This window comes from Rhinoraja longicauda, chromosome 9 (genome assembly GCF_053455715.1).
Source record: "Rhinoraja longicauda isolate Sanriku21f chromosome 9, sRhiLon1.1, whole genome shotgun sequence".
In the NCBI taxonomy this organism is placed as follows: Eukaryota; Metazoa; Chordata; class Chondrichthyes; order Rajiformes; family Arhynchobatidae; genus Rhinoraja; species Rhinoraja longicauda.
Genome location: NC_135961.1, coordinates 54,025,239 through 54,051,359, shown reverse-complemented (window position 1 = coordinate 54,051,359; position 26,121 = coordinate 54,025,239). Strand labels below are relative to the sequence as shown.

The following is a 26,121-nucleotide window of genomic DNA, read 5'->3' as shown; positions in this document are numbered from 1 at the left end:
TCCCATAGAGTTTAAAACAGGGTGTAGATTACGCCCACTTCCTGAGCAAGGACACCCTTGCTCCGTGTTTCTTCTGGAGGTGAATGGGCAGGCCTGTATCCTGAACTTGTTATTCACCATACAGTCCCACGGAGAGTCAGCGATCGTATGGCCTTGTGTTTCAGATGCGTTAAGTCCTCCTCCTCATGGCTCCGCCGGTGGTCCTGGGCAGCGCAGAGAGCTGGTCGGTTGGCACCGCGCCCTACGTCGTGAACCTGGACCTGTTCTACGCCTTGAGCATCCTGCTTCTCGTCCTCCTGCTGATCTCCTGCGGGACCTGCATGAGGTAATGAGATATCGCTCTTCGGGCTAATAGAACCAGGGGATATGGGGAGAAAGCAGGAACAGGGTACTGATTTTGGATGATCAGCCACGATCATATTGAATGGAAGTGCTGGCTTGAAGGGCCGAATGGCCTACTCCTGCACCTATTTTCGATGTTTCTCTGTTTCTATGTAAAATTGAGCAGCTGCTCTTGATATGATGTTGCTGTTAGGTTGTTGATAGTGAGACGGGTACAGTTCAGTTACAGAATGATATTGATCAGCAGATAAACTGGGCAGATCAATGGAACTTAATCCCAATAAGTTCAAGGTGATACATTTTGGGAGATTCAATAAGGGTAGGACATTCATTGTGAATGACCGAGGAATACTGAGGAACAGAGGGAGCTTGGTGTACAACTGCAAAGTTTAGTTTGGAGATACGGCACCAAAACAGGCCCCATCAGCTCACCCCATACACTAATACCATCCTACACATAGCATGGTGGCGCAGCAGTTCAGTTGCTGCCTTACAGCGCCAAAGACCCAGGTTTGATCCTGATTATGTTTGCTTCTCTGTATGGAAATTGTATGTTTTCCCCGTGACCTGTGGTGGTTTTAGAAAATAGGTGCAGGAGCCTGCACCGCCTTTCAATATGATCATGGCTGATCATCCAACTCAGTATCCCGTACCTGCCTTCTCTCCATACCCCCTGATCCCTTTAGCCACAAGGGCCACATCTAACTCCCTCTTAAATATAGCCAATGAACTGGCCTCAACTACCTTCTGTGGCAAAGAATTCCACAGATTCACCACTCTCATCATTCTCTCATCATCCGAAATATTTAAGGTGAAGGTAGATATATATTTGAATGATTGATGACTTGAGGATTATAGGGAACTGACACAGGAGAGAAGCTGATGCTGGTATCGATCAGCCTTAATACTGATAGGTGAGACAGGCTTGAGGGGTTGAATTACCAACACCTGCTCCTCTTTTCTTATGTTCCTGTGGGGTTTTTTGAATAGTCAGAAAATGTTTCCCTTAACGGAGATGCCTAAAACCAGAGGGCACTGGTTTAAGGTGAAGAATAAGAGGATTATAGGGGACCAGAGGAGAATTCCTTTCACCAAGAAGGTGGTTGAAATCTGGACCACACTGACTTGACGGGATGTTGGAGGCAGAGATTCTCAGGAGACTCTCAGACTCTCAGTTCAGAAGTATTTGTATGAGCATTGGAATCATTATCTCATTGAAAGCTACCAACCTGGTGCTGGGAATGGAATTAGTGCAGATCGGACACAAAATGCTGGAGTAACTCTGTGGGTCAGGCAGCATCTCTGGAGAAAAGGAATAGGTGACGATTCAGAATCAGAATCAGTCTGAAGAGTAGTTCCGACCTGAAACGTCACCTATTCCTTTTCTCCAGAGATGCTGCTTGACCCGCTGAGTTACTCCAGCATTTTGTGTCAATCTTCGGTATAAACTAGCATCTGCAGTTGCTTCCTACACATTATGGGTACTTGATGGTAACATGGCGGGCCAAAGGGCCTGTTTCTATGCTGACTGACTCCATGGCTCGATCAATCAATGAACATCCAGGACAAAGCCATCTGCTTGATCAGTACCCGTCCATTGCCCAAAACCTCATCCCTCTACCATTGGTGCACAGTAGTTGCAGTGTGCACCGTCTATAAGCCTTATGGAGGTTACTCAGACCAATCTCACCCAGACCTGTGATCTCCTCCAGCAGGGTAGGCAGAAGACAACAGTCTCTGGGGAATGGTGACACAGTGGCATGGCTGGTTGAACTGCTACATCACAGCTCCTGCGACTCGCGTCCAATCCCGGCCTTCATTTCGGATGAGGATAAACTGGGATTGGTGCGAATGGGTGATCAATGGTCAGCATGAACTCGGTGGGCCGAAGAGCCTGTTTCCCTGCCGCTATATGAATCTCAGAAGCTTCCCCACAAGTCATGGCATTTGGAAATACAGTAAATCTATGTCCTGTCCTTTTGCAAATCCCTCCTCAACAGCACCGTGGGAGCACCTTCAATTGAACTGAAACCACGTCAATTCAAGTTGGAGGCTCATTTCCACCTTCTCAAGGAGCAATTGAGGATGGGTGATAAAGGGGTGGTTTTGTAGCAAGGACACAACGTTGGAGAAAGGACAAGGCCAAGTACTTTACAATACAGTAAATAGTAGGAGTCCGGCAAGTGTTATAGGACAGAGACCAAGAGCATGCAGGTACATGGTTGCCTGAAAGTAGTAACATTGGTAATCAGAGTGGTGAAGAAGGTGTTTAGCGTGCTTGCCTTCATCGATCAGGGTATTGAGTACTGGAATCGTAGCTATTGTACAGTTGTACAAGACGTTTGTAAGAGTTCTGTGTGCTGCTGTGGTCACCCATCAATAGGAATTATATTATTAAACTGGAAAAGGTGCAAAAAAGATTTACAAGGATGTTACCGGGTCTGGAGTTCTTCAGTTATAAGAGGCTGGATAGGCTGGGATTTTCTTCCCTAGAGTGTAGGAGGCAAAGGGGTGATCGTATATCTATACACTAAAACTCTTGTTTGTTTGTTTGTTCCTGAACTGCAGCCAAAACGGTACACGATAGCGTGACAATTTTAGGCCCACCTTACTCACCATCGTCCCTTTGGTGCTAATGGAAGAAGTTTCAATGAAATCGGTGTTATATTTTTAAAGTTATTCACATTTTAAAGTTTAAATCTATCTCATAGGGAGGGAGGGGGAATAAAGGGGGTTGAGGGGGGTCGAGTGGAGGGGAAGGGGAAGGGGGAAGGGGAAGGGGGGTGTGGAAGGAGGGGGGAGGGGATGATGGAGGGGGGGATAAAGGGGGTTGAGGGGGATGGGGAGGGGGAGAGTGGAGGAAGAGGGTGGAGGGAGAGGGAGGATGGGGGGATAAGAGGGGTTGAGGGGGATGGAGTGGGGGGAGGGGGAAGGAGGGGGGAAGTGGAAGGTAGGGGGAGGGGGGGAGGGAGGGGGAGAGGGGAGGGTGGAGTGGGGGGGGGGGGGGAGAGAGGGGAGGAGGGAGTGAGGGAGGAGAGGGTGCTGCACCAATGCAGGAGAGATTTGGGCCCAACGGGTCCACTTGGTCTAGTAGGTTTATAAAATCATACCAAAGATAGCCTTGTTTGTTTTCCCCAAGACTAAGGGAGTCTATAACTAGGGGGCAAGGGTTTAAGGTAAGAGGAAAGATTTAAAAGGGACATGAGGGGGCAAACGTTTTCACACAGGGTGGTGGGTATATGGAATGAGCAGCCAGAAGGAGTGGTAGAGGCAAGTATAACTATAATATTTAAAAGATGTTGGATAACTATACAGATAGGAAAGATTTGGAGGGATGGGGTCCAAATGCAGGCAAGAGGGACTAGCTCAATTTGGTCGGCAGGAAGAGTTGGACTGAAGGGTCTTCCATGCTATATGACTCTATATGGCTAAAGGGTGTGAGTTGCCTGAGAGCAATTACACACAGGCCTGAGTGAAGGATCCAGTTTTAGTATAGTTTAGAGAGTTTAGATCGTGGAAACAGGCCCTTTGACCCACCATGTCCGTGCCGACCAGCAATCCGGTACACTAGCTCTATCCTACACACTAGGGACAATTTACAATTTTACCGAAGCCAATTAACCTACAAACTGTACATCTTTGGAGTGTGGGAGGAAACCATAGACCCCAGAGAAAACCCATGCAGGTCAAGGGGAAAACCCACGCAGGTCACGGGACAGACCCCGTACAGACAGCACCCATAGTCAGAATCAAACCCGGGTCTCTGGCACCTCTAAGGCAGCAACTCTACTGATGCTCCATCGCGCTGCCTCTAGTGTTGGTCAAGATGAGGTCTGCCTGGTTGGAACTCCAACAGGGAATGATGCTCGTACCCACCAGAACGTGATCATGAACCCTGCTGGATTGTTGCCTGGCCCTCCAGGGTGGGGTGTTGGGGAGAGTGTGACTGCTTGCCACACCTGGAGAGATGGGAGCTCTCTAACATCTGCTGTCTCCCCTTCCTGCAGGAAGTCAGCTGGGTTCTCGACTTTCGGTAGCTACAAGGAAGACAAAGATAACTCTCAGCTTCTCCGGGTGGTAAGTGGCGAGAGAACGGATACTCTGGTGGGGAGGGGGGAGGGATGAGCCTGCGCTCCCTCAGTCTCTCGCTCTGTTAGCAGATCTTTGGGTCAGAAATTGGTATTGGTTTCTTATTGTTAAGTGTACCGAGATACAGTGAAAGAATTTGTTTGCATGCCATCCACTCAAATCATATCATAGAATTTGACACAAAATGCTGGAGCAACTCAGCGGGACAGGCAGCATCTCTGGAGAGAAGGAATGGGTGACGTCTCGGGTCGAGACCCTTCTTCGGACTGAAGAAGGGTCATGACCCAAAGCTGCCTGTCCCACTGAGTTGCTCCAGCATTTTGTGTCAATCCGGTATAAACTATCACGTGTAGTTCCTTCCTACACAGTGCAATCAAAGTGTCACACAAGTTCAACAAGTAGTGCAAAGAGAAAAATACATAAAATGGTTTTATAGCGTTATAATGTTACAAGTTACAGAGTAAGTGCAAATAATCAAAAAGTGCAAGGGCTGCAGTGAGGTAGGTTGGGAAATTGGGACCACACCCCTAGCTAATGGGAGGACCATTCAATGATCAGATAACAGTCGGGAAGAAGCTGTTCCTGAATATGGTGGTACGTGATTTCAACGTTTTGCATCTTTTCCCCGATAGGAGACAGGAGAAGAAGGAATGACTGGGTGTAAATGGTACTTGACTATGTTGCCTGCTTTCTCGAGGCAGCATGGTATAGATGGAGTCGATGGTGTGGGGAAGCTCTGTCCATCTGGTGAACTGAACCTAGAGGACATAGGTTCAAGGTGAAGGGGTAAAGATTTAACAGGAATTTGAGGGGCAACTTTTTCACACAAAGGGTGGTGGGTTATGGAACAAGCTGCCAGAGGAGGTAGTTGAGGCTGGGACTATCCCAATGTTTAAGAAACAGTTAGACGGGTACATGGATGGGACAAGTTTGGAGGGATATGGACCAAGCACAGGCAGGTGGGACTGGTGCAGCTGGGACATGTTGGCCAGTGTGGGCAAGTTGGGCCGAAGGGCCTGTTCCCACACTGTATCACTCTAAGACTCCATCGACCACTCTCCACAATTTCATGCGGTCTTGGGCAGAGCAGTTGCCAAACCAAGCAATTGGATAGGATGCTTTCTAGAGTGGCGGGATGGGACCTGAGGGACCTGACCCTGTCTGAGGGCACAGACCGTGCACCAACCTGTGGGGGGGAATCTCCCACCCAGGAAAGTGGGGAGGGGTGGGGGGCTTACCTTCAGTCGGGACAGGGTGGAGTAGATATGGAGAGCCACCACACTTGAGGTTGAACGACAGTGAGACGTTTGTCCTCTTTTCCAGACACAGATAGACGACGCTCATCTGAAGGTCATCTGCACTCCAACGCTCAGGGAAGGTATGAGAACTAGTTGTTTATTCAGTTACCTGATTTGGGCTTTGCTGGCGTGTCCAGTATGTGCCCGCTCCACCTCGGCCCTCAAAGGTGGTGTTGTGTTGCGTCTTTCATCGGCTGCGTTCCATGAGGTGAAGGAGCTCCTGAAGGACCAGCGGCCTATTTCTAAGGTGGGATTGGGTGCACCTTTGAAGGGGAACCAGCAGGTTTGGTTTAGTTTGGAGATACAGCACTAAAACAGGCCTGTTGGCCCACCAAGTCCGCGCCCACCAGCGATCCCTGCACACTGACTCCCTCCTACACACACTAGGGACAAATTACAATTTTACCAAAACAATTAGCCTACAAGCCTGTACGTCTTTGGAGTTTGGGAGGAAACCGGGGTCCCTGGAGAAAATCCACACACGTGGAAGCACGTACAAACTCTGTACAGACAGCACCCGTAGTCAGGATCAAACCCGGGTCTCTGGTGCTGTAAGGCAGCAACTCTACCGCTGTGCCACCACGCCGCCCCAATGTATTTGGTATTTGTCACCTCTCTCGTTCATGGTGGTAGGGTTGGTGGGCTTGGGAGGTGCTGTCGGTGTAGCCTGGGTGAACAACTGCAGTGCATTGTGTTGCGTGTACACTGCAGCCCCTCTGCTCAAGTGGGGGAGGGAGGGGGTGTTTAGAGTGGTGGATGGGGAGCTGATCGAGTGGCTGCTTTGTCCTGGGCAACGTTGAGCTTCTGGAGAGTTGTTGGAGTTGCGCTCATCCCAAGCAAATGGAAAGTGTCCCATCACACTCCTGACTTTAGTTTAGTCCTCAGCCTGAAGAAGGGTCTCGACCAAAAATCCTTTTTCTTCTGAGATGCTGCCAGACCCGCTGAGTTACTCCAGCATTTTGTGTCAATCTTTAGTTTAGTTTTGGTCTTAGAGATACGGTGTGAAAACAGGCCCTTTGGCCCACCAAGTCCACGCCACCCATCAACCACCTGTGCACAAGTCCTATCCTACACACTAAGGGCAATCTTTACAGAAACCAATTAACCTACAAACCCGTATGTCTTTGGGATGTGGGAGGAAACCGGGGCACCTGGAGAAAAACCATGTGGTCAAACCCCGCACAGGCAGCACCCGAGGTTCGGGTCAAACCCGGGTCTCTGGCGCTGTGAGGCAGCAGCTCCACCGCTGTGCCACTGTGCTGCTCCTTGTGCCCTGTAGATGGTGGAAAGACCTCAGGGAGTCAGAAGGTGAGTCACACAGCACAGGATCCACAGCCTCTGGCCTGCTCTTGTATTTATGAGGCTGTTCCAACTGGTTCAGGTTGATGGAGACCGCCGGAGGGAGTCAGTGATGGCAACGCCTCTGAATGTCAAGGGTAGGTGGTCTGACTATCTCTAGTCGTAGATAAAACATGGGCACCATGTTGCAGGAAAGATGTTGTCAAGCTGGAACGGGTGCAGAGAGGATTTACGAGGATGTTGCCAGGACTCCAGGGACTGAGCTAGGGGGAGACACAAAATGCCAGAGTAACTCAGTGGATCAGGCAGCTTCTCAGGAGAGAAGGAATGGGTGACATTTCGGGTCGAGACCCTTCTTCAGACTGATGTCAGGAGAGGGGGCGGGATAAAGATAGGATGTAGAAGGAGACAGGAAGACAGTGGGAGAACTGGGAAGCGGAAGGGGAAAGAGAGGGACAGAGGAACTATCTGAAGTTAGAGACGTCAATGTTCATACCGCTGGGGTGCAAACTGCCCAAGCGAAATATGAGATGTTGTTCCTCCAATTTGCGCTGGGCCTCACTATGACACTGGAGGAGGCCCATGACAGAAAGGTAGGCTGGGACTCTATTCCTTGGAGCGGTGAGGGGTGATCTTGAGAGGAATAGATCGGGTGGTTGCACGAATTCTCTTGCCCAGAGTATGTGAATGGAGGACCAGAGGACATACTGTAGGTTTAAGGTGAAAGGGGAAAGATTTTATAGGAATCTGAGGGATAACTTTTTCATGCAAAAGGTGGCGGGTGTATGGAATAAGCTGCCAGAGGAGGTAGTTCAGGCAGGTACTATCACAATCTTTCAGAAACATTTATACAGGTACATGGATAAGACATATTTAGAGGGATATGGGCCAAATGGATTAGTGTAGACGGGACATGTTGGCCAGTGTGGGCATGTTGGGCTGGAGGGGCTATTTCCATGCTGTGATACTCTATGACTCTATAATCGCACTGCACTGATATTCCAGGGGTTAGCAGTGAGAGGATGCAAGGTTGGTGTTAGGGTAAGGGTCTGGTGAGAGGTTTGAATACAGTGAAAGTCCCACTGGCTGAGCCCAGTCCTGGCTTATTGGATCCCCTTGGTTTAAGCGCAACCAAAAATGAGGAGTCAGCAGCTGCTGGGGTGCTCTGGGGAGTAGCGAGCTGGAAACCCTCTCATTGGCTCACCCAGTGATTTGTAACCATCAGCACCAGCGATATCATTTCCTTTTTCCAGCTGACAACGTCAACTGTCAGGCCACCACCAGCTGCCAGACAGTTGGAGTGTGAGAGAGGGAGAGAGAGGGAGAGAGAAAGAGGGACACAAAGAGGGAGGGAGGGAGACACACACACACTCACACACACACACACACACACACACACACACACACACACACACACACACACACACACAGAGGGGGGGAGAGACACATACACACAGAGGGGGAGAGAAACATACACACACAGATGGGGAGAGGAGAGAGAGAGAGAGATACACACAGAGAGGGAGGGAGAGAGGGACACACAGATGAAGAGAGAGAGAATGAGACACACAGAGGGAGAGAGAGAGAGAGAATCAGAGGGAGAGACACACACCTACACAAGGGAGGGAGTGAGAGAGACACACACAGAGGGAGGGAGAGAGAGACACACACACACACGGGGAGAGGGAGAACAAGACACACAGGGAGAGAGAGAGACAGAGGGAGAGAGACACACATACACGAGGGAGGGAGGGAGAGAGAGAGAGATACAGACAGGGGGGAGAGAGAGAGAAACACCCAGAAGGAGGGAGAGAAAGAGAGAAAGAAAGAAAGAGAGAGAGTGAGAGAGAGAGAGACTGAGACAACAATAGATAGAAAGAGACACAAAGAGCAAGACAGAAAGAGTGAAAGAAAGACAATGTGTGTGAAAGAGACTGACAGAGAGATTCAAGGTACAAGACAGAGTGAGACAGACAGAAAGAGAGAGAGTGAAAGTGAGGCAGACAATGTGTGTGAGAGATAGAATGACAGAGAACGAGACAATGAGACAGAGAGCAGACGGACAGAGAGAGCCAGACAAAGAAAGGGAGGGACAGAGTGAGAGAGAGAGAGAGAGAGAGAGACAGAGTGAGAGCAAGACATAGAGGGTCTGTGTGTGTGTCTGTGTGTGCGTTATTGTATCCCTGTGTCAGGTTGTGTGTGGTATTATAGCTAGGGTTGGCAACTTTTTCATTCCCAAATAAGGGGCAAAAGGTAATGTCACCGCCCTGCACCCTACGTGACCTCACTCAGACAGCGGCCACATGCTCCCGCTCCACCAATGGCGGCCACCTGGGTCGGGAGGCGGGTTGCTACGCAACCTCCGTTAGGCGGTGCCCTGGCCTCCGGGCCTACACTGTCCGGGCTAACAGCACTCCCGGGCCCAATACAGGACAATTTAGCCTAATATACGGGATATCCCGGCTAATATGGGACAGTTCTCAACCCTTATTACAGCGTCAGTGAGGCCTAGAGTCATATGGCACAGAAACTCCCCCTTCGGCTCATCATGTCCATGGCAATGGTCAATCAACCTTTTCTACTCACCCCATTTACGAGCACATGGTCTGTCGCCTTCCATACCATGGTGATCCAAGCGCCTTTCTAAACACTTCATAGCTTCAAGAGTCTATGTTTTCAGCCCCTCCTCAGACAGTTTGCTCCATATTCCGACCTCCCTCCTCGGGATAAGATTCCTCCTCTGAACCGCTTGCCCATTACTTTATACCGATGCCCTCCGGCTATAGGCCACAGCAGATAGACACAAAATGCTGGAGCAACAGCAGGTCAGGCGGCATCTCTGGAGGGAAGGAATGGGTGACGTTCCAGGTCAAAACCTTTCTTCAGACTGAGAGTTAGAGGAGAGAGAGACGTGCAGATATGGAAGGGTAAGGTTTGGAAACACAGATCAAAGGGAACGATGATCAAGGAAAATGTAGAATGGTTCATTGCTAGCGTATAAGCAGTGAAATTTAATCAGGAGGACAGTGAAACTAGTCGGAGAATTTGAATGGGAGGGACGGAGAGAGAAGGAAAGCAAGAAAAAGCACCTTAACCAGCATCTTCAATTCCTTCCAACACATCTTGTCATAGATATTGGGTTATAGAGTCCTACAGCAGAGAAACAGGCCTTTCAGACCACCTTTTCCATGCCAACCATGATGCCTAGCCATGCTAATCCCCTTTTCCTGCATTAGACCTGTACCCCCTCTCATCCTTTCCTATCCCTAAACATCTAAATGCCTTTCACACTTTATAATTGTATCAGCCTCTATAATTTCCACTGGCAGCTTGTTCCCCATACTCAACACCATCTGTATAAAAAAAAGTTGCACCTCAGATCACCTTGAAAACCTTCCCCTCTCACCTTAAATCTCTGCTCTCTAGGTCCTTACCCTGGGAAAAAGATTGACTATTTATCATATCTATGCCCCTCATAATTTTACAAACCTCAATAAAGTCACCCCTCAGCCTCCTACGTTCCAGTGAGAATAAATGCAGCCAATCTAATGGTTCCTTCTAAGTAAAGCCATCGCAGACAATATCCTGTTGAATCTAGTATAAGAAGATAACTGCAGATGCTGGTACAAATCGAAGGTTTTTATTCACAAAATGCTGGAGTAACTCAGCAGGTCAGGCAGCATCTCGGGAGAGAAGGAATGGGTGACGTTTTGGGTCGAGACCCTTCTTCAGACTCTGTTGAATCTCTGTTGAATCTCTTCTGCACTCTCTCTATGGCGACACACCCTTCCAGAATGTGGTGGTCAGAAATCTACATTATAGTTTGATTTATATATAACATATAACATATAACATATAACAACTGCAGCATGGAAACAAGCCTGTCCGGCCCTACCAGTCCACGCCGACCATTCTCCCTGACCTAGTCTCATCTACCTGCACTCAGACCATAACCCTCTAATCCCCTCTTATCCATATACCTATCCAATTTACTCTTAAATAATAAAATCGAGCCAGCCTCCACCACTTCCACCGGAAGCCCATTCCATACAGCCACAACCCTCTGAGTAAAGAAGTTCCCCCTCATGTTACCCCTAAACCTTTGTCCCTCAATTCTGAAGCTATGTCCCCTTGTTGGAATCTTCCCCACTCTCAAAGGGAAAAGCCTACCCACGTCAACTCTGTCCGTCCCTCTCAAAATTTTAAAAACCTCTATCAAGTCCCCCCTCAACCTTCTACGCTCCAAAGAATAAAGACCCAACCTGTTCAACCTCTCTCTGTAGCCTAAGTGCTGAAACCCAGGCAACATTCTAGTAAATCTCCTCTGTACCCTCTCCATTTTGTCGACATCCTTCCTATAATTTGGCGACCAGAACTGCACACCATACTCCAGATTCGGCCTCACCAATGCCCTGTACAATTTCAACATTACATCCCAACTTCTATACCCGATGCTCTGATTTATAAAGGCAAGCATACCAAACGCCTTCTTCACCACCCTATCCACATGAGATTCCACCTTCAGGGAACAATGCACAGTTATTCCCAAATCCCTCTGTTCCACTGCATTCCTCAATTCCCTACCATTTACCCTGTACGTCCTATTTTGATTTGTCCTACCAAAATGCAGCACCTCACACTTATCAGCATTAAACTCCATCTGCCATCTTTCAGCCCACCCTTCCAAAAGGCCCAAGTCTCTCTGTAGACTTTGAAAATCTACCTCACTATCAACTACTCCACCTATCTTAGTATCATCTGCATATTTACTAATCCAATTTGCCACACCATCATCCAGATCATTAATGTAAATGACAAACAACAGTGGACCCAACACAGATCCTTGGGGCACTCCACTAGACACTGGCCTCCAACCTGACATACAATTGTCAACCGTTACCCTCTGGTATCTCCCATTCAGCCATTGTTGAATCCATCTTGCAACCTCACTATTAATACCCAACGATTTAACCTTCTTAATCAACCTTCCATGTGGAACCTTGTCAAATGCCTTACTGAAGTCCATATAGACAACATCCACAGCCTTGCCCTTATCAATTTCCCTGGTGACCTCTTCAAAAAATTCAAGAAGATTAGTCAAACATGACCTTCCAGGCACAAATCCATGTTGACTGTTTCTAATCAGGCCTTGATTATCCAAATAATTATATATATTGTCCCTAAGTATCTTTTCCATTAATTTTCCCACCACAGACGTCAAACTAATAGGTCTATAATTGCTAGGTTTACTTTTAGAACCTTTTTTAAACAAAGGCACAACATGCGCAATGCGCCAATCTTCCGGCACCATCCCTGTTTCTAATGACGTTTGAAATATTTCCGTCATAGCCCCTGCTATTTCTGCACTAACTTCCCTCAATGTCCTAGGGAATATCCTATCAGGACCTGGAGACTTATCCACTTTTATATTCTTCAAAAGTGTCCGTACCTCCTCTTCTTTAATCCTCCTAATTTCCATCACTACTCTACTTGTTTCGCTTACCTCACATAATTCAATATCCTTCTCCTCGGTAAATACCGAAGAAAAGAAATTGTTTAATATCTCCCCCATTTCTTCCGGCTCAGCACATAGCTGTCCACTCTGACTCTCTAATGGACCAATTTTATCCCTCACTATCCTTTTGCTATTGACATATCTGTAGAACCCCTTGGGGTTTACTTTTACTTTACTTGCCAAAGCAGCCTCATATCTTTTTTTCGCTTTTCTAATTTCCTTTTTAAGATTCCTTTTACATTCTTTATATTCCTCAAGAACCTCATTTACTCCCTGCCGCTTATATTTATTGTATATCTCCCTCTTTTTCCGAACCAAGTGGCCAATTTCCCTGGAAAACCACGGCTCTTTCAAATTATTATTCTTTCCTTTCCACCGAACAGGGACATATAGACTCTGTACTCTCAAAATTTCACCTTTAAATATCCTCCATTTCTCTATTATATCCTTTTCATAAAACAACAATTTCCATTTCACTCCTTTTAAATCCTTTCTCATCTCCTCAAAATTAGCCTTTCTCCAATCCAAAATCTCAACCCTTGGTCCAGATTTGACCTTCTCCATAATGATATTGAAACTAATGGCATTATGATCACTAGACCCAAAGTGCTCCTCAACACATACCTCCGTCACCTGACCCATCTCATTTCCTAACAGGAGGTCCAACACTGCCCCTTCTCTGGTAGGCACCTCTACGTATTGCTGCAAAAAACTATCCTGCACACATTTTACAAACTCCAAACCATCCAGCCCTGTAACAGAATGTGATTCCCAGTCTATATACGGAAAATTGAAATCACCCACAATCACCACTCTGTGCTTACTACTAATATCTGCTATCTCCTTACATATTTGCTCTTCCAATTCTCGTTCCCTATTTGGCGGTCTATAATACACCCCTATAAGTGTTGCTAAACCTTTCTAATTTCTGAGTTCCACCCAAACAGCCTCCTTAATCGAGCCTTCTAGTCTGTCCTGCCAAAGCACTGCTGTGATATCCTCCCTGACAAGCATTGCAACACCCCCACCTCTTGCCCCTCCGATTCTATCACATCTGAAACAATGAAATCCTGGAATATTTAATTGCCAATCACAACCCTCCTGCAACCATGTTTCACTGATCGCCACAACATCATACTTCCAGATGTCAATCCAGGCTCTAAGCTCATCCACCTTTCTTACAATGCTCCTAGCATTAAAATATACACATTTAAGGGACCCATTATTTCTTATTCTCAGTTTATTTCTTTTCCCTTCTTTCTCTCCTACATATTGGGTCTGAGTGTTTCCCTTTTCTGCCTCCTGCCTCACACACTGCCTATTAGCTATCTGTGTTTGAGTCCCTCTCCCAAACCGTACTAGTTTAAAGTCTCCGCAGTTATTTTAGCAAATCTCCCCGCCAGGATATTGGTTCCCCTCGGGTTCAGATGCAACCCGTCCTTTTTGTACAGGTCATACTTCCCCCAGAAGGGGTCCCAATGATCCAGAAACTTGAAACCCTGCTCCCTGCACCAGTTCCTCAGCCACGTATTTATCCTCCACCTCACTCCATTCCTATTCTCACTATCGCGTGGCACAGGCAGTAAGCCTGAGATTATTACTTTGGAAGTCCTTTTTTTTAACTCTCTTCCTAGCCCCCTGAATTCTCCTTTCAGGACCTCTTCCCTTATCCTACCTATATTGTTGGTACCTATATGTACCACGACCTCTGGCTCCTCTCCCTCCCCTTTCAGGATATCCTGGACACGCTCAGACACATCCCGGACACCGGCACCAGGGAGGCAAACCACCATCCGGGTCTCCCGACTGCGTCCACAGAAACGCCTTTCTGACCCCCTCACTATAGAGTCCCCTATTACTACTGCTCTCCTCTTCCTTTCCCTACCCTTCTGAGCAACAGGGCCGGACTCCTTGCCAGAGGCCCGGGCACCGTCGTTGCCCCCAGGTAGGCTGTCCCCCCCAACAGTACTTAAACAGGAGTACTTATTTCCAAGGGGTACAGCCACCGGAGTACTCCCTAGTCCCTGCCTCTGTTCCTTGCCCCCCCTAACAGTGACCCACTTGTCTACCTCCCGTGGTCTAGGAGTGACCACCTCTCTGTAACTCCTGTCTATAACCTCCTCACTCTCCCTGATCAGACGGAGGTCATCAATCTGCCGCTCCAGGTTCCTAATACGGTCCCTTAGGAGCCCCATCTCGTCACACCTGGCGCAGGAGCAGGAGCAGCAATCAGCAGTAGCAGCTTTTTTAGTTTAGTTTAGTTAAGTGATACAGCGCGGAAACAGGCCCTTCAGACCACCAAATCCTTGCCGACCAACGAACCCCACACACTAACGCCATCCTACACACACACAAGAGATAATATTTTTACATTAATACAAACCAATTCACCTACAAATCTGTACACCTTTGGAGTGTGGGAGGAAACTGGAGCTCACAAAGAAAACCCATGCAGGTCACGGGGAGAACGTACGAACCCTGCACAGACAACTACCTGTAGTCAAAATCAAACCCTGGTCTCTGACACTGTAAGGCAGTAACTCCACTGCTGCACCACTGTGCCGCCCTTATTTTAAATTAAAAAAATTACGGGGAGCCCGTAATACTCCAAGTGAGGTCTATCCGATGCTTTGTACAACTGTTACATTGCATCCCAACTCTGATATTCAGTCGCCTCAGCTGATGAAAGCAAACATGCCAAATGTCTTCTTCACTACCCTATCCACCAATGTCGCTATTTTCAAAGAGCAATGTACTTGCAACCCAAGCTCCCTTTGTACACTGAATTTTTGTACAACATCTTCCTAATTGCTGATGTTAGACTCCTAGCCTGTAACAACTTGATGCCCTTTTTGAATAAAGGAACTACATCTGCATCCATCCAATCTTCTAACACTCTTCTATGGCCACCAAAAAATTAAAAGTTGCTCTCCTGATTCGAACAATCTCCCCCCTTGCCTCCCAAAGCACCCTAGCATCCATCTTGTTAGGCCTTGGGGAGTTATCCAGCTTTAGGCGCACTCAGATGTCTAGTATCTTATCTGTTTTAATGATAATGTTTTAGAATTTCACTGTCCCCTTCCTTGAATCTTGCAGCTACAACGTCCTTCACGGCAGTGAATACAGATGAGAGTTATTCATTTCAGACCCCAGCCATGTCCTCTGGCTCCACACACAGATTTCCCCTGTTGTCATTAAAGGGCTCACTTATTCATTATTCTCTTGCCATAATAGAGAGTTGTAGAACTGTACAGTAATAATGCTGCACTGCAGAGGAACTTGCTGTCCTTAGCTATAACACTGACAGAAACACATTGACCCTGAACACGCACTTTAAAAAAAAAGGTAAAAATTTTAGATTTTAGAGATTTAGCATGGCCCTTCAGCCCACCGAGTCCATGCCGACCAGCGATCACACTATACACTTACACTATCCTACACACTGAGGACAAATTACAATTTACAGAAGCCAATCAACCTACAAGCCTGTACGTTTTTGGAGTGTGGGAGGAAATTGGAGCACCTGGAGAAAACCCATGCGGCCACAAGGAAAACGTACAAAGTCCTTACAAATGAATCACCCGTCCTGATTGTGGTTTGTTTTTGCCTTTAAGAAATTTTATTTTGCAAGTTATTTACTATTTCGTTAAATGCCAGCTATTGCCTGTCCTCAGTGAACCTTCTCCAGGATTAACTCAAATGCCTTAGAATCTAAAGCTCTCCAGCTAAACTTTCATCTACTCTCTTCTCTGATTTCTGCCCTTACCGTATCTGCCTCTACAATAATCCTTGGCATTGAATTTCAAGACTCCCACCACACTGTGGAATAGAACTTGGCTTGCATATATATCTCCTTTTAAATTTGCCCCCTCTCACTTTAAAGCTATGCCCTCCAGTCCTCCACTCTGGGAGAAAAGGTCTGTTTGTCTACCTGATCTATGCCTCTCATAATTTTATAAACCTATCAGGTCTCATCTCAACCTCCAACGCTCCAGTGAAAACAACTCAAGTTTGTCTAACTTCCCCTTGCAGCTAATACTCTCTATTCCAGGCAGCGGCCTGGTGAACCCCTTCTGCATCCTCTTCGAAGCTTCCACATCTTTCATGTAATGGGTGAACACAATACTCCAATTGTGGCCTAACTAAAAGCTTTATAAAGGTGCAACAACATTTCTAGACTCTTGTACTGAACCTCCAGACTGATGAAGGCAAGCATACCTTAAGCCTTGCTTTACCACTCTATCTACTTGTGTTGCTACTTTCAGGGAGCTGTGGACATGGTGGCCAAGATCCCTCTATTCCAATGCTGCTCAGTGACCTTGTCCCAGACAGCAGGGAGGCAACACACCATCCTAGAGTTATACATTTGGCCATGGAGACACCCATCCGTCGATCTGACCACGGAATACACGATCTTCGTTGCTTTCTCACTCTTCTGCCTCCCCACTTATGCATCTGAGCCGCTCTCAGTGTCCAGTACACCAGTCCCACTGTGGTCCTGTCCCCCAGTCCCACTGCAGTCCCCAGGAGAACTAACAGTACTAGAAAGGGGAAATGTGTTGGACATTGAATCGAAGGACTCCAACACCACTTGCCTGGTAGTCACCCATTCTGTTCTTGCCTTCCCATTCCCTCAGCTAGTGTGATCACCTCCCTATCAGTTTGTCCATGTTGCGCTTAGCCTTGGTCTCTTTGCCTTAGACACCAGCCCCAGCCCCCGTTCTGAACCGTGAGTCTTCAGCTCCAACAGTCGAGGCACTTCCTCCAGAACTTTCAAGGGATCCGCAACCTCTCCCGCCCGGTTCAGGGGTCACTCCTGTGCATGGTCTTGCTGCGCCTCAGCCAACCTGCTGAGGGTTGCACGGTGGTGCAGCGGTAGATTTGCTGCCTCACGGCGCCAGAAACCTGGGTTCGGTCCTGACTACGGGTGATATCTGTACGAAGGTTGTACGTTCTTCCCGTGACCACGTGGGTTTTATCCAGATTCTCCAGTGTCCTCTCACATTCCAAAGATGTGCAGGTTTGTTGGTTAATTGGCTACTGTAAATTGTCCCTAGTGTGTCGGATAGAACTAGTGTATGGATGATATGTGCATGTGTATATGTGTTTGTGCCTATGCGTATGTGTCAGTCTGAATGTTTATGTGTGATGTGTGTGTTCACTGTATGTTTATGTGTGATGTGTATTTATCTGCATATGTGTGTGAGAACCTGTGTATGTGTGTTTCTGTGTGCACGTATGTTTATCTGTGTACGTGTGCAAGTGTTTATATACTTGTGTGTAATATGTGTGCATTTATCTGTGTCAATGTATGTGTTTATATGTGTGTGTATACACAGGTGCGTGTCTATATGTTTTTATCTGTGTGTGGTGTGTATGGGTTTATATGTATGTACCTGTGTGTATCTGTGACGGTTTTAGTTGTGTGTTGTGTATGTGTTTATACATATGTGTGTGTTTATCTGGGTCAATGTATGTGCTTATGTGTGTGTGTATGCACCTGTGTGTGTCTGTATATGTTTTTATCTGAGTGTGTTGTGAATGTGTGTATGCAACTGTGTATCTGTGAAGATTTTTATCTGTTGTGTATGTGTTTATATGTATGTGTGTGTAATGTGTGTTTATCTGTGTTTGTGTCAGTGTTTGTGTTTATGTTGTGCATATACACCTGTGTGTGTTTCTGTATGTTTTTATGTCTCTGTGTGTGTCCGGATATGTGTTTTTATGTCTGTGTGTGTGACTGTATATATTTTTTATGTCTGTGTGTGTCTCTGTCTACGTGTTTTTATGTCTGTGTGTGTGGCTGTATATGTGTTTTTATGTCTATGTGTGTGTCTGTATATGTCTTTTTATGTCTGTGTGTGTGACTGTATATGTTTTTATGTCTCTGTGTCTGGATATGTGCTTTTGTCTGTGTCTGTGTCTGTATATGTTTTTTATATCTGTGTGTGTCTCTGTCTGTGTGTTTTTATGTCTGTGTGTGTCTGTATATGTGTTTTTATGTCTGTGTGTGTCTGTATATGTTTTTATATCTGTGTGTGTGACTGTATATGTTTTTAACTCTGTGTGTGGCTGTCTATGTCTTTTTATGTCTGTGTGTGTCTGTATATGTGTTTTTATGTCTGTGTGGGTGTGTTTGTATATGTGTTTTTATTTCTGTGTGTGTCTGTATATGTGTATTTATGTCTATGTGTATGTGTGACTGTATATGTGTTTTTATGTTTGTGTGTGTGTCTGTATATGTGTTTTTATGTCTGTGTGTGTGTGACTGTATATGTGTTTTTATTTCTGTGTGTGTCTGTATATGTGTATTTATGTCTATGTGTATGTGTGACTATATGTGTTTTTATGTTTGTGTGTGTGTCTGTATATGTGTTTTTATGTCTGTGTGTGGCTGTCTATGTGGTTGTATGTCTGTGTGTGTGTCTATATATGAGTTTTTGTGTCTGTGTGTCTGTATATGTGTTTTTATGTCTGTGTGTGTGTGTCTGTATATGTGTTTTTATGTCTGTTTATGTGTGACTGTATATGTGTTTTTATGTCTGTGTGTGTGTGACTGTATATGTGTTTTTATGTCTGTGTGTGTGTGTGTTGCTGTGTATGTGTTTTTATGTCTGTGTGTGTGACTGTATATGTGTTTTTATGTCTGTGTGTGTGTGTGTTGCTGTGTATGTGTTTTTATGTCTGTGTGTGTGTGTGGCTGTCTATGTGTTTTTATATCTGTGTGTGTGTCTGTCCATGTCTTTTTATGTCTGTGTGTGTGCGTGCGTGTGCACACATCCTCGCTGATGTGGTGCCTGCCCCAGTCCTCTTGCCGGGAATGGTCAGGCACTGCAGATAACCCCTGAGCTGCCAACATGTTCCTTCAGACCGAGGTGTGGAGTGCCTGTGGTTAGCCCCAGTTGCATCATACTCAGACTGACTCACTGAGAAGCCGTCACTGCTTCCAGAGCATGTGATGCTTACGATGTGTAACATCTGACCGGCCTCCAGCTCTCCGGATGACACTGAGGTCACCGATGAGTAATCCAAGCCAGGGCAAGCTGCTTCCCCCATTTCTGCCCCATTGTATCCCAAGTTCTACAAAACAAATGGCATGAGCTGCTCATTCATCTCACTGCTATTTCTGAGAAGCTGCTACACTTCCTCTGATACAACAGTAACTCTTGTTTGGAAATGCATGGAAGCTCCAAAGTGAGGTTAAGTTTAACTTGGTTTAGAGATACAACATGGAAACAGGCCCTTTGGCCCACCAACGATCCCCGTACACTAGCACTAGCCTACACACATGGGACCATTTACAAGCTATACCTGTGCCAATTAACCTATAAACCTGTACGTCTTTGGAGTGTGGGACAAAGCCGGAACACCCGGGGAAAACCCATGCTGTCACTGGGAGAATGTACAAACTTCACACAGGTGTGACATCTGAGATTGAGCAATGTGCTGCAGATGCTGAAATGAAAACAGAAAAAGTTGGAATTATTTGCAGGCTCAGGCAGGGTCTGTGAACAGAGAACATTTGATCTGCTCATGCTTCAGGTGGATGACTTTCACTGCGATTGACTACTGACACAAACTGGAAAGGCAGGTTATCTCGAATGTTTGAGGTCACTAAAATTCAATAGTGCACTCATAAAGTGCAACGGTCTCAGAGTGCATTGGTCTTCACAATATGAAAGGCGGCACAGTGACGTAGTGGTAGAGTTGTTGCCTTACAGCGCTTGCAGCGCCGGAGACCTGGGTTCGAGCCCGACTACGGGTGCTGTCTGAACAGAGTTTTTATGTTCTCCCCGTGACCGCATGGGTTTTCTCCGAGATCTTCGGGTTTCCTCCCATACTCCAAAGACGTACAGGTATCTGGGTTAATTGGCTTGGCGCATGTATCTGCTTCAACCAATACCTCCAGCAGTGTGTTCCAGGTACTCACCACACTGTGTAAACAACGCTCCTTTGAACTTTGCCCCTCTCCCTTTAAAGCAATGCCCTCTAGTATTTGATTATCCCATCCTGGGGGTAAGGTTCCGACTGTCTACCCTATCTTTGCCTCCAGTAGCCAGTATGGGGCAGTATGAAGGGAAGTGGGAGGGCTGGTGATGGAGCCTCTCCTATTATAATCCCCTCCCCACGTGGCTCCACTTGTCACCTACCAATCTCTATCCCACTTCCCTTTGTACTACTAAATTCCCTGATCCCTCTCAGTCCTAAGGGACTGAGCATCTGCAGTTATTTTCCTACACCTCTCAGTCCTGATGCAGGGCCTTAACTGGAAATGTTGACTTGCACTAGTTGCCTTTACAGATTCATTAGAAATGAATGAATGAATGAATGAATGAATGAATGAATGAATGAATGAATGAATGAATGAATGAATGAATGAATGAATGATACTTTATTATCACATGTGCAAAGATACTTTATTATCACAAAGTATGCAAAGATTTGCCATGTATAGGGTGCAGATGCTAACTGATCAGCTGAGTTCCTCCAACATTTGTTTTTTTGGTCCTGGTTCCAGCATCTGCCGTCACTTTTTTTGTCCTTTAGCATCTTCCAGTTGTGGCGAAAAGTCTTTGAATTCTATCAGGAGCTCAGTCACTCTCTGCACCGAGGCTGTCTGACCCGCTAAGTACTTTTGGCATCCAGTGCATTTGTAAAATGATGGTTGTTCATCAGGTTGTTTCATCAGGATTGCTCATTGGATGTGACAGGGTTTGTGTTTTAACCACCTTTCCCTCTTTCTCCAACTCTCCTCAGGTTCCCTCCATTCACGCAAAGTAAGCTGGCAGAATGAAATGCCTCATGAGCCCACCTCTGTCCAGCAGAGCCGGGCACTCCCGGAGATTCCCGGAAGCTCTGCCTCCAAGGAGGATTCGGAGGGGAAGGGAGACCCCGTGTACCAGACGGCCAGTGAGCTGGAAACTCCGAGCCGGAACGTCGAGGAAGAGGCAGTGGAACCGCCCTACGCCACCTCGAACCACTTCAGCCCGGAGGCCCCCGAGGACGAGCCCCTCATCGAGGAGCAGGCTATAGAGCAGGAGACCAGGAAGGCCGACACAGAGCCGGACAAAGTGATGGCCCTGTACGCTCGAGTGAGCAAGAAGGTGAAGAACTCTCTGGTCCTGGGTCCTCCCAGTCCTTCCACACCTCCTGAGAGCAAGGAGTTTGAGGAGCAGCCTCCACCGGTCCCTGAGAAGCTCTTCGACGGTGGCGACGTTGTGATGAGTGAGGCGTCGGGTAACCAGGTGAGAGATAAACTGGTTGATGGGAACAGGGTGGGCAAATGGGAACCTTATGAGTTACGGGATTCCTGTATGTGGCAGGGTCTCCTGTGGATGACCCTATTGTGTTGGCTCCGTGATGAAGCCTGGGAGATTTATCTACCTTCATACAGCTTAGAACATCGGGCACTTCTTTGACGGCACGGTAGCGGCACGGTAGCGCAGCGGTAGAGTTGCTGCTTTACAGCGAATGCAGCGCCGGAGACTCAGGTTCGATCCTGACTACGGGTGCTGCACTGTAAGGAGTTTGTACGTTCTCCCCGTGACCTGCGTGGGTTTTCTCCGAGATCTTCGGTTTCCTCCCACACTCCAAAGACGTACAGGTATGTAGGTTAATTGGCTGGGTAAATGTAAAAAAATGTCCCTAGTGGGTGTAGGATAGTGTTAATGTACGGGGATCGCTGGGCGGCACGGACTTGGAGGGCCGAAAAGGCCTGTTTCCGGCTGTATAGATATGATATGATATATAGACTGTCCTCAAGGCCTCTCCATTAACTGTTCCAAGTTCCCTGGTCTTCATGTCTTTCACTAAGATAAAAACAAAGGAAAAATACTTGCTGAAGACTTTGCCCATCTTCTGCAATTCACATATAGATGACCACTTTGGTGTCCGAGAGGCCTATTCTCTCTCCTTCCTTCAATGTACTTATAAAATCTCAAGTACGGTCTCACCAATGTCTTGCACATTTGTAATATAACAGCTCAACTCCTTTAGTTGATGCCCTGACTGATGGTTTAGTGTCCCAAACGTGTTCCTTACCACCCTGAGTCACCACTGTCAGGGAGCTATGTACCTGTACCCCTCAGTCTGAAAAAGGGTCCTGACCCAAACATCACCTATCCAGGTTCTCCAGAGATGCTGCCTGACCTGCTGAGTTAGTCCAGCATTTAGTGTCTTATTTTGTAAACCAGCATCTGCAGTTCCTTGTTTCTACCTGCGCGTCTCAGTTTCTCTGTTCAACATCATCTTCTGGGCCTTGCCATTTACTGTGTAAAGCCAGCCATGGTTTCACTCACCAAAATGCAATGCCTTGCATTTGGCTGAGTTAAATTTCATCTGCCATTCCTTGGCCTGCTTACCCAGCTGATCTAGTCCCTGTTGTAATCTTATATAACTTTCTTCCCATTCGTCTAAACCACCAATTTTGCTGTCATGTGCAAATGTACCAACCGTGCCACTTACATCCTCCTCCAAATTGTTAGTGCAAATGACAAACAATGGTGGACCCAGCACCAATACCCATGAGACTCTGCTGGTCACAGGCCTCCAATCTGAATAACAACTCTCCACCATCACCGTCTGATTCCTACCACCAAAACAGTTTTTGTATGTAGTTCCCTAACATTTGAAAGTCCACATAGATATCACATCCACCATCTTACCCTCATCAATCTCATTTGTCATGGCTTCCAAAAACTCAACCAAACGAGAGTGACATGATTCCCCGCACACAAAGTAATGTTGACTAACCCTAATCAGTCCACAATCCAAATGATCCAATCCTGTATCTCAAACTGTGTTTCAGTCGCTTTAGGGGCAGCTGGGAATGTGTAATCGGACACTGTCGAGGGAGCTTCACTGTGACCCTGAGAGTGTGTGATGGGACTGTGAGGAGAGAGCTTCACTGTGTCTAACCCTGGGAATGTGTGATCCGACACAGTAGAGGGAGCTTCACTGTGACCCTGAGAGTGTGTGATGGGACTGTGAGGAGAGAGCTTCACTGTGTCTAACCCTGGGAATGTGTGATCCGACACAGTAGAGGGAGCTTCACTCTCTTTCTAACCCTGTGAATGTGTGACGGGATGGGGTGGAGGGAGCGTCACTTGGTGTCACAAGTTCACAAGTTATTGGAGTAGAATTAGGCCAATCGACACATCCAGTCTACTCCCACCATTCAATCGTGGCTGATCTCCGCCACCTAACCCCCTTTCTCTCTTATAATCCTTGACACGCGTTCTAATCAAGAACTTGTCTACCTCTGCCTTAAAAAATATCCACTGACTTGGCCTCCACACTGAGGGCGAGGTTTGGCCTCTGACCGGTCCAGACAGAAGCGAGAGCTGGGGTTAATTCGGGCCACCAGGGATCCAGGGAGGAGCGCGAATGTGCCCCAGTCCCTGGTCCCACCACTCACCCTGTCCCCTTCCATTCCAGAGCTCGGAGCCTGGATGCCGGGCGACCGGCGACTCCTCCACTGATCCCTCGGAGGCTCGGTCGGAAGGCGGCGTGCAAGCGGACCCCGAGCCGGACGGAGATCGCGGGTGAAGCGCACCGGAGCACCGGGGGTGGACGGGCTGCCGTCGACAGCCCTGGAAGTAGCCGAACTAAGCAGCACACGACCGGCGGGACAAAGGTGCAGCCGCCCGGCAGGGTAGACCATGGCCGGGGAAGGCACAGCGAGCACATCAACCAAACAACTGACGGCACACACACACACACAGATCAGTGCTGATGTGCTCACCACGTTCACTGGGTCGGGGCTGGTTTGCTGGGACAGGGGAAGGGGGTGGGAGATGGAGATTTGTGGGAAGGAGGGGACTCTTCAACGCTGCTTCATCACGGGGTTTAACAGAAACTTGGTCCTCAATGCACAGATCACGGACACCAACTCCTTATGAAGACAGATGGTAGCTGGACACGCGGGCTCGAGTTACAGGGAAAGGTTTGCTCGGCTGAGACTTGTTCTTTGGTGTGCCAGAGGCCGAGGGGTGAATTTATTGGGGTGTACAAGATCACGAGGGGCATGGATAAAGTGAACCCTCAGTTTTGTTTCCCCCTCGGTAGCAGGTTCTAAAACGAGAGGGCATAGAATTAAGGTGAGAGGGGAGAGATTGAAGATTTACCTCGGGGGCAACTTTTTTCAGTCAGCGGGCAGTCGGTATTTGGAATGAGCCACCAGAGGATGCTGAGAAGCGGATGCAATTATACCTTTCAAAAGTCATTTGGACAGACATGCGTGGGAAGGAATAGGTGGCGTTTCGGGGTGAGACCCTTCTTCAGACTGAGAGGCAGGGGAGAGGGAAACTAGAGATATGAAAAGGTACAGAACAAATCAGACGGCACCGACAGCCAAAGAGCTCACTATGGTCCATTGTTGGCTGCGGTGGAGGTGACAATGCAAGGATCCAAACAGTAAACTAGCAAGACGACGAGGGTGGGGAGGGACAGAGAGAGAAGAAGAAATGCAAGGGTCCCTTGAAATTGGAGGAATCGATATTCATAAGCTGCCCAAATGAAATATGAGGTGCTGTTGTGCATGTGGAAATGTTCAAGTGGAGTTGGGCCAAATGCAGACAAGGGGACTGGCCAAGAATGACAACATGGTCAGCATGGAGAATGTGGGCTGAGGGGCCTGTGAAGCTGGATGACTCTGAAGCCACTTCTAACCAGAGAGGCGGCTCTGTGGCGCAGCAGTAGAGTTACTGCCTTACAGCTCCAGAGGCCGGGATTCGATCCTGACTCAGGGTACCATCTGTACGGATTTATATGTTCTTCCCGTGACCGCGTGGGTTTTCCCTGGATGCTCCGGTTTCCTCCCACGCTCCAAAGACGTACAGGTTTATAGGTTAATTGGCTTCTGTAAAAAATGTAAATTGGCCCTAGTGTGCAGGGGATCGCTTGTCAGTAGGCCGAAGGGCCTGTTTCCATACTGTAAACTAAACTAAACCTGCTGGTCACGGGGAGAACCATTAGGGGGAGGGGGAGCAAGGGTGGAGATGCGGGGTTCCGAGGAGCACAAGTGAGGGCCTCATCATGATGGGAGAATGGAATCCCCATTCCTTAAAGAATGAGGACATCTCGGACACCCCCTCCCCCTAATCGCAACAGAGACCGAGTCCCCCCTTTCACCCCATCAGCTGTCGCTTACAACACATAATCCTCCGAAATTTTCGCCACTTCCAATGGGATCCCAACACTAGTCACATCTTACCATCTCTCCCCTTTTCCGCCTTCCGCAGAGACCGTTCCCTCCGCAACTCCCTTGTTAACTCATCCCTTTCCACCAAAACCACCCCTTCCCCAGGTACCTTCCCCTGCAACCGCAGAAGATACAACACCTGTCCCTATAACTCGTCCCTTGACTCTGTCCAGGGCAGAGGTTTACTTGCACCTCCTCCAACCTCATCTACTGTATCCGTTGTTCAAGATGTAGACTCCTGTACATCAGCGAGACCAAACGTAGACTGGGCGATCATTTCGCTGAACACCTTTGTTCAGTCTGCCTGAACCAACCTGATCTCCTGGTTGCTTAAAACTTTAATTCTCCTTCCCATTCCCACACAGACCTTTCTGTCC

At 47.5% G+C, this 26,121-nt stretch overlaps 1 protein-coding gene across 1 annotated transcript; it reads left to right on the top strand.

Annotated features, from left to right (window-relative positions):
* The first annotated feature begins 5,724 nt into the window (after window positions 1–5,724).
* On the top strand, window positions 5,725–24,289 carry LOC144597013 (uncharacterized). The gene is made up of 3 exons (XM_078405915.1): window positions 5,725–5,809; window positions 21,301–21,788; window positions 23,980–24,289. The coding sequence occupies exons 2-3, from the start codon at window positions 21,339–21,341 to the stop codon at window positions 24,088–24,090; spliced, it is 561 nt and encodes a 186-aa protein (XP_078262041.1). The 5' UTR covers window positions 5,725–5,809; window positions 21,301–21,338; the 3' UTR covers window positions 24,091–24,289.
* Window positions 24,290–26,121: the final 1,832 nt, after the last annotated feature.